Here is a 17,306-nt window from a genome sequence, read left to right as displayed (position 1 = left end):
GTTAAAGGTAGGTTCAGAAGGAAAGAGTAATATTTTATATAGCAATATAATATTTACCTATATATGGTCTCAAGCTTGCGTTAACACGCAAAATTTGATTTGAAGAGTTTATGAGATAATCCGGTAATTGTTTATAGAGATAAATTGTAATTACCTACCCCAGTTAATGAAAAGTGTCATAATAAGTAAAAAATACGTAGTCAGGACTAGTATTGATATATTAATGACTTAGTCCGATTGTCTGCACAAATCCTTTTTTTATATGTCTAAACTTGAGTTATACGGTTACAGCTAGGCTTATGTGAAATCAAGAGCTTAATCGTTAGGATAATAAGATAAAATTAAAGGAAATAGAATAAAAGCGAAAAAAATTATAATAACTGTATTTTTTGTAGACGTGAAGAATGCAACTTAAACATTACAAGAGAGGGAGACAGAGTTAAGGAAGTCAATGTTGTTTGGCCTAAGGATACCACACTGAGAGCCGTCCCAGATGGTGGAGAAGAGTCACTTGAATATTTGAGGCAAGGTGATGACGAGTTTGTTTTGCAAATGAGGCCCACTAATGACATTAACAATAATACAAACAATACAGAGCTTCTCGATGGACTCGATGACCAAGAAAAAGAACAAGTTATTGAGATCCAAAAGAATGACTCATTGGAAAATCAATCTCCAAATCCTTTATTAAATTTGAGAAAACAACAGCAAGGTGGACAGCAACCATCACAATATGATCAAGTTTATGACCAAATATACGAGCAACCTCGTCAAAATTTTGAAGTGCGAGGAGATCCTTATGGACATCTACAAACCCCACCAGATAACAACAAACAAATGGATTCCTACAACTCACCTCAAATAGATTCTAACAATTTCCCTCAAGCAAATTCTTACAAGCAACCTCAAATTGATTCCTACAACTCCCCTCAGGCGGATTCCTACATTCAACCTCAAATGGATCCAAACATTCCCCCTCAAATGGATTCTTACCAGCAACCTCAAACTGTTCCTCATAGCTCTCCTCAAATAAATTCAAACGATGCCCCCCAAATGGACTCCTACAAAAGACCTCAAGTGGATTCTTATTATTCCCCCCAAATAGATTCTTACAATGTCCCTGCGAGGGATTCTTACAATGACCCTCAAGTAGAAGCTCACGTGCAACCACAAATGGATCCTTATAGTTCCCCCCAAACGGATTTACACGTGCAGGCTCAAATAAATCCTTATAATTCCCCTCAAATAGACTCATACAATACTCCTCAAAGGGATTCTTACAATAATCCTCAGGTGAATTCAAACATGCAGCCTAAAATGGATCTTCAAAGTCCACTTGGGGGGAATCTCCAAGTGGACTCTTCTTACAAAGGACATCAAGTGAATCCTTATAATACTCCTCAAGAAAACACTTACTTCGGACCTCCAAGAGACTCTTACAAAGAGGCTCAAATAGATTCTTACAAGGATACGATTTTTTACAAAATGCCTCAAATGGGCTCATACAAACAGCCTCAAGATGTTTCTTATAAGGCGGAGCAAATGGATTCTAACAAGTCTCCTCAAGTCGATATTTATAAAAAGCCTCCATCAGAAACTTACAAGGGACCAGAAATCGATACTTATAACCAGGCTCAACTTGACATATATATGGAAATTACAACTGAACCACAAAAAAATTATCTATCCCCAACAAACAACCAACCACAAACAGATCAAGATCAAATGAAATTTCTTCCTCGAGATCCCTATAGCTCAGCTCAAATGCAGTCGTTCATGCAGCCACAACTTAAAACAGAGAAACAGGCAGAAGAAGATATTTTTTCGCCACCAAATTCGGAAACTCAACCAGATGGACCTTTAGGTCAATCATTAGTCGAAGCCGTAAATATATTATCATTTCAACCAAAAATAGAATCGTTTAGGTTACCAATTGTAGAGCCTTTTAAGCCCTCCAAAATAGAACCTTACAATGAACAATATTCCTATAAGATATTTAATGAAAAAATAAGATCTGATCTGGTCGAACCATTCGATCTATCGCAATCACGGCAATCAGAGTCGTCACTTGGACAACCAAATCTGTCCCCCCAATCAGCTTCAAACCAAGATCAAACACAAACAATCAGTGCGTTACGTGAACGCCCAAGTGATCCATTAATTGGTCACACATCAGAACTAACTCAAGATGATCACCAATCGTTCGAACAGATGTTTTTGTCTCAACTAAATGCGCCTCCAGCAGAAAAACCATCTACTTCAACTCCAGAGGAAACATTTGAAGACCTATACAAAAGCCTGCACGATCCAAATGACATGCTCCGTAATCAAAACTTTGAAACACCGAACGAACAACCAAAACCATCTCAGCAACATTTCGAACATGCACTTGAACAAATTGATCAACAATTTGACCATGTTACAAAGCTTTCATATGATCAATTTCATACAATTCCGCTACGTGATTCAGACCCATTAGACGCTAAACCACAAGATCAGAATGCAGGTGGAGAGTAAGTAACAGTTTTAATGCTAAATTAACATTGATATTTTTTTCCATTTGCGGTCAGAACCGGTTTTGCGATCATATTCGTTTAGCTAAATTACCTTTTAATAATTAAGTCAGTATGACAGTACTATTTGCAGTACAACTATTACATAATACTAAAACTGCATCTTCAAAATACCCCCTGAGAGTAAGAAAACCAATATAATAAAATGAAATTTTAAAGAATGTTTTGTTGAGCTGCAGAAATTAAGCGTCTGCTTCTTTTCAGCGAAGTAAAAGTTCGGCCCCAAATGCCGTTAGATTATCAAAATGATTATGTTTCGTACAACACAAGAAGAAACGATAGTGTATAAAATATTTATGAACGCTGTTCTATTATTTAAAGCTAGTGACACACAGGTACTGTTTTTTTTCTATTTATTTTAGAGAAGCGGGATGTTAATAAAAGACTACCTACTTTTATTTTTGGTATTAGTTTATTTATAATTATTGTCTCGCCTCCGAGCAAAAATGTCACATTTTCTGCCTCACATAGTTATGACTAATAACCCACACTTATGATTAATCTTCATGTCACCAGTCATCTAACCACCCGGTAGGTCTTTCATTAACAAATTACAATTAAGAAACATCATGGTGAAAAAGACCACACTTTTTCTTGCTTTTTTTAATACCAGCTGAACCCTGCATTTTCACTATTATAGCAGATATTCATGTTGCGAGTCTAAATTTATTTATTTACATACATTAGTTTCACTTGAAAGATCTCAGCTTTATATCGCAAATTAAACGATGATGGTTGTAATTTAAATAGATTTATTTTCTGACAACTGACCGGTGTAATTACACAAAGTAGAAAGCATCATGTACACGTCAAACTAAATGTCATTCGTTCACAGTGTTGTCATAGACAAATCGATACATTAACCGGCATTCGGTACAATCAAATAATTGTTTAGGTTTATTTATATAAACTGAAGCATAGTTGAAATGAAACGACTTTTACGGATTTTATCGCGGTTTAATTTTTGGTTTTAGTTCCCGACGTTTCGACACCTTTGCAGGTATCATGGTGACCATAAAAGTGATCCGTAAAAGTCGTTTTATTTCAATGTCTAACATTCGCGTAAACCTAAGAAACCACTATGAAGCATAGTTCTCAATATATCTCAATTTATTTGTAGGTGCATACTGGCTAATATTTGATAACAATATCTACTCCTTGGCTTACTTAACCTTACAACTCGGTCATCCTGCTCGAGTGAGTCCTCTCACTTCTCCGGTATAAATAAATAAAATCATTAATAAACAATTCATAATAAAAAAAACGAACAGGTGTATATCTACTAACAATAAATTGATCATTAAATAAACAACAATAAATGAAATATAAAACAAAAATAGATTCACAATGGTATCAAAATATTATGGGCTAACTTCTTATTATAAATTCTTTAATTATTTGAGATATTTGGTATTAACACAGTCTGTGCTTGCTAATAATTACTTTATACTTAAAACTAGTTAATTCTTCAATAATTCATCAATAGGATTTATATTTATCTAATCAGCATCTATGTCTATCACAATTTCTCATCGCAACTCAAATTTCTTATTACCTGTAATTCTATGTAAATCTGTAATCACAAATTCAATTCATATGAACAGCTCTACAATCTCATTCTTGCACAATCTGTCAAGATCTACAGTCATCTGTGCGGCACCGTTATCTTGGTACCATTCAATATCTGCACTGACCGTTCATGACAAATTGTGCTCAAGTCTAAGAATCTTACTCACTATCTTGCAATCAACTGTGCGACATGATTTCTCATGCCATTCATTATCTGCACTAATTGCTCATGTACGATTTTTAAGGAATGCCACCGACATCCCTAATAATGACACACACTCGACCAATTTTCGTCGACAAATGTATTAAATACGATATATAATGTATATCATATTCGACCATATTAAATAATATTATCAATTGCACATTTTATAGTCTATTCAAGTTGCATAATTCTCTATCTGTCTATTTCTGTATCTTCACTCAGATCATTGTAAGTGCTTTCACTGCTATACCCGTTAAAGTTCATTCATGGATAAATTTTATCTAATGCAACGACATACTCGTATCTCTTTTTACCTTTTCTTGTCAAGGGAGTGTCTTCGACAAGAAATCTGTCATTAGGTAATATTTTAATAATTCGATGGGGGCCTTGGAATTTGGGGAGGAGTTTATGTGATTTTCCTACATGATCTTTGTCTATCACAGTACATCTGGGCCCGTTTATTCGCTCAAAGAGAGGCAACATATATTTGCTTGTTATTACAGATGCATTTACTAAATTTATTAATATACGTGCGGGCGGCAATCAAGGCATTTAAGGAACTTTTTCGCGCGTCATAACGGATCGCGGTTCTTGTTTGACGAGTGCAAAATTTAAAATTTTTATGAATAAAGTACATATAAAGCACATCTTGAATGCAGTGGCTACTCCAAGGGCGAATGGACTGGTCGAGAGGTTTAATCGGACAATCATCGATGCCTTGAGTGCAAAATGTCATGGTAGAAACGACAATTCATGGGACGATTGCATAGGAGACATTCAGTTAGGCATTAATACTACTATTAATAAGACGACGGGAAAAAGTCCATCGGAGCTATTGTTCGGTTGTACACTGATGAATGCATTTGAAAATGCATTGACGGATGTAATCGCCGAAGCCACGGAACGAGTAGACGGTGATTCATTAATAGAATTAAGATCGAATGCCAAGGAAAAGATAGAAAAACAGCAGGAATACGCCAAAAATCAGTTTGATAGACGTCGGAAACGTCCAACAAAGTATAGTGTAGGTGATTGGGTTAGGATAGAAAGAACCGTGATAGACAAAGATCATGTAGGAAAATCACATAAACTCCTCCCCCAATTCCAATCGAATTATTAAAATATTACCTAATGACAGATTTCTTGTCGAAGACCGAATATTATACCAATTTATCAGTCCAGGAATTTATTTCGAGCCTATTTCTAATATTAATCTTTATAATGATAATTGGAAAATTGTTACCCATATAGACATTATCTCGCTTGAACCGTATCTTAAGAACATAGAAAAAGTTTTAACCAATTCCATCGACCTTTGTAAGAAAATTCAACCTGAAGACGTAGATTCTTGTAAGGATATTTCTAATCCTATTGAAATCTTAATTATGTCAAACTACGTTGAATTAGAGTCACTATCACATATTACTGCTAAAAAATCAAATAAAACCAAAAGGTCTCTAGAATTTGGAGGCGAAATCCTAAAGTTCTTTTTCGGCGCACTAGATGCTGACGATGCCCGAAAATATGACGCCGCTATCGAATCTTGCAAGAAGAGCGAGACAGAAATGTTCCACCTTATGAGGAACAATATTCATGTGGTTAAATCGACTATAAATAATTTTAATAAAACTATTGACAATCTAAATAGAAACGAGATTAGGCTCAATAATCAAATTAATAACATTAATAAAAATAATTTCCCAAATTACAAAAAATGATGATATACTTTTCTACACCTCTAAACTAAATAACCTTCTAAATATAATCGAAGGATCTTTACTAACTATTTCTAACTTACTAGATACTACGTTAAATTCTATTTTATTTTCTAAAATTAATATATTACATCCTAGCGTAATTAGTCCTTTAAGGCTCTTTAACGAGTTATCTAAATATAATAATTACATTAATAAGCGACAAGACTTCCCAATCGCGTTAAGCATAGAAAACATTCATTCACTAATTGACGTTTCTAAACTTAGTTCTTACTATTTTAATAACAAAATTGTATTTGTGTTGCAAATTCCATTAGTTACTCCTGATAAATTCATTGTTTATAAAATCCTACCTCTACCTATTCCTCATGACGATTTATCGAAGACATTTGCGTTAATTATTCCTACTAATACTTATATCGCTTTAAGCTAACGACAGGTTACATTACGTTATGCTGGACACTCTTGATAAATGTAAACAAATTAATCATAACTATTCTATTTGCGAATTAACTACTGTATATTCAACATTAAGTAACCCAAATTGCGAGTCGAAGTTACTGACCGAGGTCACACTTTCGATGCCTCCAGACTGTAACTCGAAAATATTATATGGCGAAATCGATATTTGGCAAAAGCTACAAAATAATCGATGGATTTATATACAGTTAAGGTCAACGAAATTAACTATAAGATGTAATGATGACATTAATGATTATTCCTTAATAGGTACAGGTATTGTCAAACTGTCGACGAATTGTATTGGTTATTCGAAAACTATTCAATTAAACCCAACAACAAAACAACTTATTCTTTTATGGTGAAGTCGCCTCTAGATATAAGCTTTGATATAACAGCTGATGATTGTTGTAAAAAGGACGTATTTAATAAAAGTTTGTTATCATTAGAACCAACCCATTTAAGTAATATAAACTTAGACTCATTAAAACACGCAAGTCGTGAAATGGATAATTTAGAAAGCCAACTTAATAATTTAGAGAAAGAATCGCATTTTATTAAATACGGAACTTACTATTCTACATTTACTTATATTCTGATTGTATCGCTATTTATCTACATATTTTATAGAGTCTATAATTATTTTAAGAGTACTTCTCGTTCAGGATGCTGTGTTCAAATATTTAATTATTGCTATAACAATGCAGAAATTAAATCTAAGCTTTCAAATTCCATCGAAATGACAGAAGTGTCTTCTCCTGAATCTGTGGAGGCCATAGAGCCCTATCAAACAACAGCTGTTAAACATACTCGTAAGTTCCCATCTAATAGGAACTTAAACAATTATTAGTTAATAATTTCCTTATTTTAATCATTTTATGTTACTTACTTAGCATACTTTTATATTGACTCTATGTTTTAGTTGTGTTTATATACACACATTTTAAATCGTTTACTAATTTCTTATTTTTCAATATTTCAATTATATTATTCAAATATTTGCCTGATATTTACAAATCTTTTAATTAACTTCGCTTATCTCAAGGATAATGCTTCGTTTAAAACTGGGAGCTGTTATATCCCACCATTCTATGCAGCAATTGCTGTACAAGCATTATTCACTTTCTCACGGTTTATTCCGCTGAAATGTAATGCGATGATGCAATTTACTCATATTAAATTCACTTTATTCCATATTGTAATTCATGTTAGTCAGTTAGATTCTGGACGCTGTCCCGAGACCATATATTGGCAATTCGTTGTAAATTCTAAGTGTATGTGACTGCCTAATAGTTAAACTAATAAAAGTGTGTGTGTGTACTCCGTAGTTTTTTTTTTTAAAAAGACACAAAGGGTGTGCCGCCTAACAGTACGCTGCTAAAACTATTGACAAATCAATACAACAAAATGATATACTACGGGTTTGTAAAAGTCCGCGAGGGTACATATCTAACTGTAATAGTTTAGTCACAATAACCTCATTTGTGATACAAAATTTAATTAAATCGCCGATACAAACAGCACAATAAATCGCATTTTACTATTACCTAACCCTTATCAAAATAAGTATTTTGTTATCAAGAGAAATCAGTTAGAAGTAAAATACTTTTTTTCATCTCAATCAGTCAATTTAGAAGTTATCACGATATGTGTGTTAAGATATGTGACATATGGATTAAATAAATAATCTATAAAGCTTCTTAAATAATATTTTGGTGTTAATCCAAATAAAAAATAAATGACTTTATATATAAAACTTGAGTTTAAGGAGTTTTCACTCTGATGCCAGTGAAGTGGTCTGAATTTTCAGGACAGGCCAAGCCAGGTCCTGTTTGGACGACGAGCTACCCATCTCTCACCACCCGCAGGCCCGCGCCTGCGGTGGCCGGGTCGTCACATCGCGTCGCTTTCAACGCCCAGAGAGTATCCCGCAGGGGCTGGGTTGCGAGCCTCTTTGTCTCTCTCCCTCTCTCTCTCTTTGCTGATTGATTGAACTCATTTTGAATTCTGCCGCTCTATCCATAGTCCATTCTTCTATCCATTTGATATGATCCACGTGGTCTACAAATTTTAACCCAGCTTCATTAAACCTTTAAAATTTGGACGGTTGCTCTAAGTTTGCACGAAATGCGCTCTTAAGATGATAGCCGTCTATAGCTTTGTAAAATTGCGATCGATCACTTACACTGCTAATCCCTAAGTTCCACTGATTGGACAGTAGGTGTGATCTTTCTCAACAAATGTTACATCCCTTGTTACTTCAATTTCTCGCTAAGCAAAACAATGTCGTGCTAATTAAATGGCATTCAAATTTAGCGATTTCTTCATTATAGTTTGATTAAATTCTATGCTTGGGCGCTCAACGAAATTGTAATTGATAATGATGGTATATGAAATAAACATCAGTCGTAATAATGTTGTTGAAGCTTTTTTTTACATTTATATGCATGGCGTGTTTCAAAAGTTAGTGTGCCATCACTCTATTTGTACTAAGCACTCCTGTTTTGTTTAAGTGTTTCGTCACGATACTAAAAAAGTTTAATCGGGTTTTAAGATGACTGATTTAATAGAATAAAAGCTTGTATTTATTTTCAGTGTATCTTTGCCAACGACGAATCTCTGTGTCATATGAAAGTGTGTTAGGAAAGGGATATGTGGCAAGTATTTTATAGTAAATAAAAATTAATTTTCTTTTTATAACCAGCTTAAAATACACTTTTTTTGCTCAGTCTTTTCTCTTTTTATTTTACTAATTTTAGGAGTTATTTTTAAGCTCGAGTTTTCATTTTCATTCTTATCACAGATTTAAGTTTATTTTTAATCTCTGATTTCAACTGCCTTATTTTCTTATTGTTTTAAGAAACACTTATTACCCGATATGAAGGACCTGCATTCAGGGTGGGCGAGTACCCTAGTTAGTGCGGCGCTTATTACACTTATCTGCGAATTGGTCCCTAACTTAGTTTATACGCGAATGTCTAGAGAGATAAACGATAATTAAGAATATTAACTAAGAATCTTTGTATCGTTGGGGGTTTCACAAACATGGCTTTATCAAATATGAAAAGTCCAAGTGATCTTGATTCCGATAAAAAAAAACTTCGTGTCAACCTGTCAATCATCTATTTTTTCTGAATATTTTTATTTTCGAACTTATTTAACATATTTATACGATAAACAATATATTTATAACAGTATTTATACAGTGCTCACATATCAAAAAGAATTAAAACTCAAGAAACCAGAACAAAATAAAAAAGTAAATAAAAATGAATCCGTCATACGATGACGTATGTCACCAGTATAAAATATTATATTATTATCAGAAACCAAGAATAGACTAATTGTTGACACGAAGAAGAGCGGCACGCCTTCCATCTCCGGACCCTCCGTCCGGAGTACTACTCCCCGCCGACGTCGCCAACACCTGTACGTCGGCAGGGGAGGCGCCGGCCGCCGAGCAGCTTGGTGCCCTCAGGCCAACCGGCCTCGAACAGGGCTCCCGGTCCCGGTGGTGTAGTGCAGCGCATGAAGTGGACTCGACCCATGAACGAGAATGTCATGCGCGCCTACTATGGGGCGACAGGGGGAGGAACTAACCTCACCGCGTACCGTGCAAGAATGCTCTCTCTGTTTCAGACCCTTGAACCGGACGTCGACGTATCGGCACAACGTTTGTCGGATCAAGTGCGAGTTATCCAACGTAATCACAGGTTGGATGACGCGACGCTTGATCGATTGCGCTCTGAAATGCAGACTAGCCCTGTCGTCGGTACCCCGTCAATAGCGGAAGCGCCAGCTGCAAGCGCGCTGCCTGCCAACCCTGCTGACGGGGGAGATGATGACGGTGCTATAACTGTAGGTACCCAGTGCAGTCATATAAGGAGTACATTGGAACAGGCGGTTCGGGAGTATCGGTCAACACCCCGGGACCAGAGGCCGCGACTACCTCGCTTGCCCATGCACAACCGAAACAAGGCGCTAATGGGTGTCCTGGATTCGCTGCTATCCAGTTATTTTGGGAACAGCGAAGACCTCAGTGACACTCACTCGCTTCTGTACTGTGCGGCTGTTGCGGCGTGTCGTGTAGTTGGTGTTACCTTTCGAGACAACACAGCTGCACGGCCTAGGCAAGCAGCACCAGCCTGGCAGTGCAGGATTGAGAAGCGTGTTGCTGAGGCCAGGACACTCATAGCCAAACTTGTTGTGTTTCGGGGCGGAAACACTCGTCCTAGGGTCATGCGGTTTGTAAAGCGGGCGTTTGCTGGGACTAATATTAGCTCCAGCGAATATACCGCCCGAGTTACAGAACGTATTGACTTTTTTAAGCAAAAGGTGTGTGCCTGGGCAAGCCGTATTCGACGGTACAAGACTCGAGTGGACCGATTTCATCAGAACCGTATGCTCCAAAGAGACCAAAGTTGGGTGTACAGATCTTGGGAGCAACCTGCGTCGCCGGACGCCTGCCGGATGATGTCGCCATAAATTTGTTTTGACGCAGCATCTGGTCGGCGCCTGTAACCCACTCTGCGGGGGATTGGATACGTGATGTTGAGCAATCGTGTGAACGAATAGAAGAAATGGGGGCTATTGATATTAGTCCTCAAGACGTAGCCAATGCAGTCCGTCCGTTGGCCAATTGGAAAGCCCCGGGCCCGGATGGACTGCATAACTTCTGGTTGAAATGGCTACCAAGTTCACATGGTTGCTTAGCATCCCAATTCCAATCTGCCGTAGACTCGGGCGTGCTCCCACAGTTCTTGACTACTGGTTCCACCCATCTGCTCCACAAAACAGGTAGTACCACGGACCCCAAAAATTATAGACCCATAACATGTTTACCCACCATCTACAAACTGCTTACATCCATTCTGAGAGAAAAGATTAATGACCATATTGAACGGTTTTCTATCATGTCTGCCTCTCAGAATGGATGTAGGAATGGGTCACGTGGTACTAAGGAGCTACTCCTTATTGATATGACTATTTGCCAACAAGTTCGCCGCTCCAAAAAGGGTGTGTCGACATGTTGGATAGATTATAAGAAGGCCTATGATTCGGTGCCACATGCATGGCTCATGAGGGTGCTAGAGTTGTATAAAATCAATACAACTCAACGCACTTTTTTGAAGTCATGTATGGGGCAATGGACTACGGTGCTTCACTATCCAGGATGTCGGGATATCCAAAAGAGCGGTCAACTTATTAGGATTGAGCGGGAATATTTCAAGGTGACAGTTTGAGTCCCCTGTGGTTCTGTTTAGCCTTGAATCCTCTTAGCACTCTGCTTGAGAATTCAAGGCTGGGCTATTCGTTGCGGAGAGGAAGCCAGGTAATCTCCCACTTGTTGTACATGGATGACCTGAAATTGTTTGCTTCCAACAAGTTGCAACTGATGAAGTTACTGAAGATTACTGAAAGCTTCAGTAATTCCATCAGAATGGAATTTGGTGTTGACAAATGTGCAGTCATGCATGTAAAACGAGGTGGGATTGTAGAATCCTAGGGCATACAGCTCTCGGATTCTATAAACCTGAGGTCCCTCTCCTCAACGGAAACCTACAAATACTTGGGTATGTCAGAGGCGTTAGGCATTAATGTCGCTGACATGAAAATCATTACAGACACGTTTCTTTGGCCGCCTGAATAAGGTACTAAAAAGTTCCTTATCGGGCGGTAACAAGGTGCGTGCCTTTAATGGTTGGGTTATGCCAGTGATAATGTACTCCTTTGGCATACTCAAGTGGACACAGACCGAACTGGACGCCTTGGATAGAAGAGTCCGCACACTGCTCACCGCAAATCGGATGCATAACCCGCGATCATCGGTAATGAGGTTATATATCCCGCAAAAGTGTGGGGGTCGTGGCTTCCTAAATGCCAAGACCCTCCATAATCGCGAGGTATGTAACCTCAGGGAGTGTTTCGAGTGGACGTGGGGATGCACCGAGATGTGGTGGCAGTGGATAAGGGCTTCACTCCGCTCTCTCTAGGTAAAGAGAACTGGCACAAACCTGTCGTACTAAGCGTCAAAGACCGCAAAGATGTATGGCAAAGCAAGGAGCTACACGATGTAGATTTCTTAGCGTCCGTGGCCTGGCTACGCTTCGGAGATCTCTTTGGAGAATCGTCTTGCTAACGGTGAATACTTGCACAGACATAACCAAGTGGCCAGGATTATCCATCAGCAGCTTGCTCTGAAATCTGAGAGAAACTTGTGGAATCTGAGGTGCCGTACTATAAGTATGTGCCCAACCCAGTTCTCGAAAGTGGTCATATCACACTGTACTGGGATCGATCTATCATCACTGACAGGACTATTGTTGCCAATAAGCCTGATATAGTGGTGATCGATCAATCAGAGCGTCGGACAATGATTGTTGATATCACCATCCCCCATGACGAGAACCTCGTGAAAGCAGAAAAAGAAAAACAATTGAAATATTTGGATTTAGCTCACGAGGTTGTCGACTTGTGGGAGGTGGACTCGGCAATCATTGTCCCGATAGTCGTAAGTGCCAATGGCTTAATAGCCAAGAGCCTCAATCAACATCTTCGGAGGCTCTCGTTGGGCGTCTGGGTCAAGGGTTTGATTCAGAGAGCGGTACTTCTGGACACTGCGCGCATCGTGAGGAGGTTCCTCTCTCTGGAGCCCTGACCACCGGCAGCTTGGGCCCTATTCCCGTTGCCGGTTGGACACTATTTTTTATATTTTTAAATGTATGTTGTTTTTTTATATATATTTAAAAATGTAATTTATATGTTATTTAATTTAAATAAAGGAAATAATAATCTTTATCTATATCTATCTATATATATATAAAAATTAAATGCTGTTCGTTAGTCTCACTAAAACTCGAAAACGGCTGAACCGATTTGGTTTTTTTTAGTCTTGAAATATTCGTAAAAGTCCAGGGTAGGTTTAAACGGTGAGAAAATTCGAAAAAATTGCGGAAAAGGCGAAAAAAACAAAAAAATAATCTACTAAGGTAAAGGCACCATATTTCGATATTGTAAAATAAAACGGTCTTATCAAAGCAAGGTCTTATTTAATTAATAATTTAGCTGTTTTTTTTTAAAATAATTGATGTACACACACAAATAGTCTTAAAAAATTATGGCCATAGTATATTGTGCAGGTTTTCTATTAGGGGAAGGTGGGGTAAGACGGGGACCTTAAGGTATTTCATAAATAAAACCCATCTTTTTTAATTGCACGCTGTAAGAACTTTTATTAATTAAATAATCAGGCTTTCTTCTTTAAGTTACAATCAGTCAAAACAAAAAAATACAAAGATCTTCTGAAAGAAATATCAACTTAAAAAAAATAACTAAATCTCCCCATCTTACCCCACCTATAGGGTAAGATGGGGTATCCCCCTAGGGTAAGATGGGGCATAGAGTCCTTAAGCGTCGTCGTCTTCACAAACTTGGCAGATATGTTCAACTTCGTCATCGCTATCTTCCACTCTTGCACAAACACGCTCACTTGCCTCAAGTGTGATAAGTGATCCAAGTATGATAATCGGAATACAAGCCACGACAGTATAGACATTCTGTATCTTCTCCTTCTGTGCCTTTTCGCTTTTTTGGTTTTCAAGTTCTCTTTATAGCTATTTTTGTCATTTACTTTTTGTTTGTTACATTGGTTTTAGTTTCTACCTATTTTGTTTTTCCTCTTATTCTGTTTTATATGGAAAAGCAGTAATAATAGCTGCTTTTCCCCTTCTTCGAACTTATCATGGTCTTTTTTCGGCGAATCGTGAATAAGGCATTAACTGTTTCGAGCTTTTAGAAAAGTCTTAATATCTAATATGTTATCTGTGAACTTTCATTTGTGCTGCCATCTGTAATGGCTTAGTGGTACAACTTTTTTCAAATAAAACTTTAGTTCCGTTTTGCACTACAATCAAGTTGTTTTAATTAGAGGTTATGGGCCCAGAAAAATTTTAAAAAAGTAGGTTTTTAACAAGAATTTCGTGACGATACGAGTGTTAAAAGACTTTTTACGATACGCGTTTTCACTGTGTTAATGAAGATTGGTGGGCCATTCGTGAAATAAAAAGTTATTTTATTCTGAATTACAATGGCGGCAAACTACTTGGTAAATGTACCCAAGTTACGTGGACGAGAAAACTACAGTGAGTGGTGTTTCGCTGCAGAGAATTTCCTAATACTTGAAGGCATGAAACAATGTATAAAGCCAGAAGGAGTAACCGTAGGAGCTGCAGATGATGAAAAAACGCGGGCTAAATTAATAATGACAATCGACCCGGCCTTATACGTTCATGTAAAAAGTGTAAGAACAGCGAAAGAACTCTGGGATAAACTACAACAGTTATTCGATGACAACGGTTTTTCAAGAAGGATACATTTGTTACGGAATCTAATTTCGATAAGACTGGAAAATTGCAGTTCAATGACGTCCTACGTGACACAAATTATTGATACAGCTCAGAAATTAAGTGGCACGGGATATGAAATAAACGACCAGTGGACAGGTTCATTGTTATTAGCAGGATTGCCTGTTTGGTTTTCACCGATGATCATGGCTATTGAACATTCAGGCATTAGCATCACAGCCGATTCTATCAAGTCAAAATTGTTAGACATGGAATCATCAACAGAAGAACACGATGAAGTTGGCGGCGCATTTGGAGCTCGTTCGAAGTTCATTGGTGGGAAGAAAAATAAAATGGCGCCAAGAAAAAATGTTAATGTTGATAGCACTGCCGATCCGTCAAAGACAAACGTCAAAACAGTAACATGTTACAGATGTAAACATAAAGGCCATTATCGTAACCAATGTACAAATAACGAAAATATCAATACGAATTGCAAAGAAAAACCCCGTATGCATTCTAATACGTTTAGAGCAGTGTTCCTGAGCGGTAATTTTAACAAAAATTCATGGTATGTAGACTCAGGAGCTAGTGTTCACCTCACGGCAAATGAAAGTTGGCTAATGAATGCGTCTTACAAACAGCAAAAGGAAATTATCGTTGCGAACAGTGAAAAGTTGTCAGTTTTGTGTTCTGGCGATGTTAAGATTACGACTACAACTGGTGATATTGATTACGACATAATGGTGGAAGATGTTTATTGCGTCCCAAGTTTGGCAACTAACTTACTATCAGTCAGCCAACTCATAAGCAAAGGAAACAAAGTAACATTCTCTGATAGTAGTTGCTCAATTTATAACAAAAATAATGAGTTAGTAGCTACAGTATTATCAGAAAATGGAGTGTACAAAGTAAATTTGCTAAACCAGGAGCATTTAGCTGCATCAGTTGTGTCCGGTATAACATGGCATCGCAGATTAGGACACCTTAATAAAGATTATAAATATAAATAAATATAATATCCTGGGACAACTCACACACGGTTATCTGATCCCAAGCTAAGCAGAGCTTGTGTTATGGTAACCAGACAACTGATAAACTTACTTATATATTTCTAAATACATACATATTATAGATAAATTACACCCAGACACCCGAACAAATGATCATGCTCATCACACAACAGTTGTCCTGGGCGGGAATCGAACCCACTACCTCCGGTATAGCAGTCAGGGTCGCTAACCACTAGACCAATAGGCCCGTCATTTACCGCCCGATTACCTGAATCAGATGAAGACTGCAGTACAAGGTATGAATTTTGATGATAAAGTGGATGTTGGCAAATCTTCATGTGCCACATGTTGTGAAGGCAAACAGTGCCGTTTACCCTTCAAGAGTGACAGCCAGAGAAGTAGTAACCTACTAGATATTGTTCACACAGATATCTGTGGACCCATGGAACATGTATCCATAGGTGGATCAAGATACTTCTTGTTGTTTATCGACGATTGTAGTCGAATGGTGTTTGTTTATTTTCTGAAACACAAGAATGAGGCTCTGAAGCGGTTCAAGGAATTCAAAGCCCAAGTGGAAAATCAAACTAAGAAGACAATCAAAGTATTAAGAAGTGATAATGGGCTAGAGTACTGTAATAAAGAGTTTAACAACTACTTAAAAGGTGCTGGTATGATACATCAAAAGACCAACCCCTACACTCCACAGCAGAATGGTTTGTGCGAAAGGTTCAATCGAACGATTGTGGAAAAGGCAAGATGCCTACTCTTTGATGCCAACCAAGGAAAAGAATTCTGGGCTGAGGCCACCAGCACTGCAGTGTATCTACAGAATCGAAGCGTGGCTGCAGCATTGGGGAATATTACACCATATGTGATGTAAGTCACATCAGAATCTTCGGTAGTACTGCAATGGTCCATGTAGCTAAAGAGAAGCGCAAAAAGTGGGACAAGAAATCACAAAAATGTATTCTCATTGGGTTTCCCGATGACATAAAGGGATACCGTCTATACAATCCAGAAACTAAGATAATATTGACTAGTAGAGATGTGATCATAGTTGAGCAGGAATCAAAATCTGAATGTCAGATAGAAGTTTCATCACAGAGTTTTGATTCAGTGGGGGAAGAAGAAGTTAAGATGGATGAAGCAAACTTGGAATCTGACGGCACAAGTAGCTCGGAGGACACATTTCTGGATGTGAATGATGAGACATATCAACCTAGTGATTCTGAACCTGAAGATGTGCCAGAGATCAAATCTCAAAGACCTACACGAGTGAGGAAACAACCAGACAGGTTTTATATTTCAAATTTTTGTGCTGGAGAGAATACTTATGATGACGTGACTGGTTTGTCTCTTCAAGATGCTCTAGCTGGACCTGAAAAGGTACAATGGAGAATGGCCATGGCTGAAGAGTTAGAGAGTTT

At 37.7% G+C, this 17,306-nt stretch overlaps 1 protein-coding gene across 1 annotated transcript; it reads left to right on the top strand.

The window, feature by feature from the left end:
- The first annotated feature begins 7,260 nt into the window (after positions 1 to 7,260).
- Positions 7,261 to 11,006, top strand: LOC113495102. The gene is made up of 2 exons (XM_026873697.1): positions 7,261 to 7,333; positions 9,883 to 11,006. Exons 1-2 carry the CDS (start codon positions 7,261 to 7,263, stop codon positions 11,004 to 11,006), a joined length of 1,197 nt encoding a protein of 398 aa, XP_026729498.1.
- Positions 11,007 to 17,306: the final 6,300 nt, after the last annotated feature.

The sequence above is a fragment of the Trichoplusia ni genome, chromosome 6 (assembly GCF_003590095.1).
Source record: "Trichoplusia ni isolate ovarian cell line Hi5 chromosome 6, tn1, whole genome shotgun sequence".
NCBI lineage: Eukaryota > Metazoa > Arthropoda > Insecta > Lepidoptera > Noctuidae > Trichoplusia > Trichoplusia ni.
The sequence above is the reverse complement of the archived record's forward strand: the minus strand, read 5'-3'. Positions and strand labels throughout refer to the sequence as shown.

Bases quoted from the DNA above. Each gene is read 5' to 3' on its own strand.
- LOC113495102 (XM_026873697.1), top strand. From the start codon at position 7,261: ATGACAGAAGTGTCTTCTCCTGAATCTGTGGAGGCCATAGAGCCCTAT. The intron at 7,334-9,882 runs GTAAGTTCCCAT...GACACGAAGAAG, and splicing joins AACAGCTGTTAAACATACTC to AGCGGCACGCCTTCCATCTC.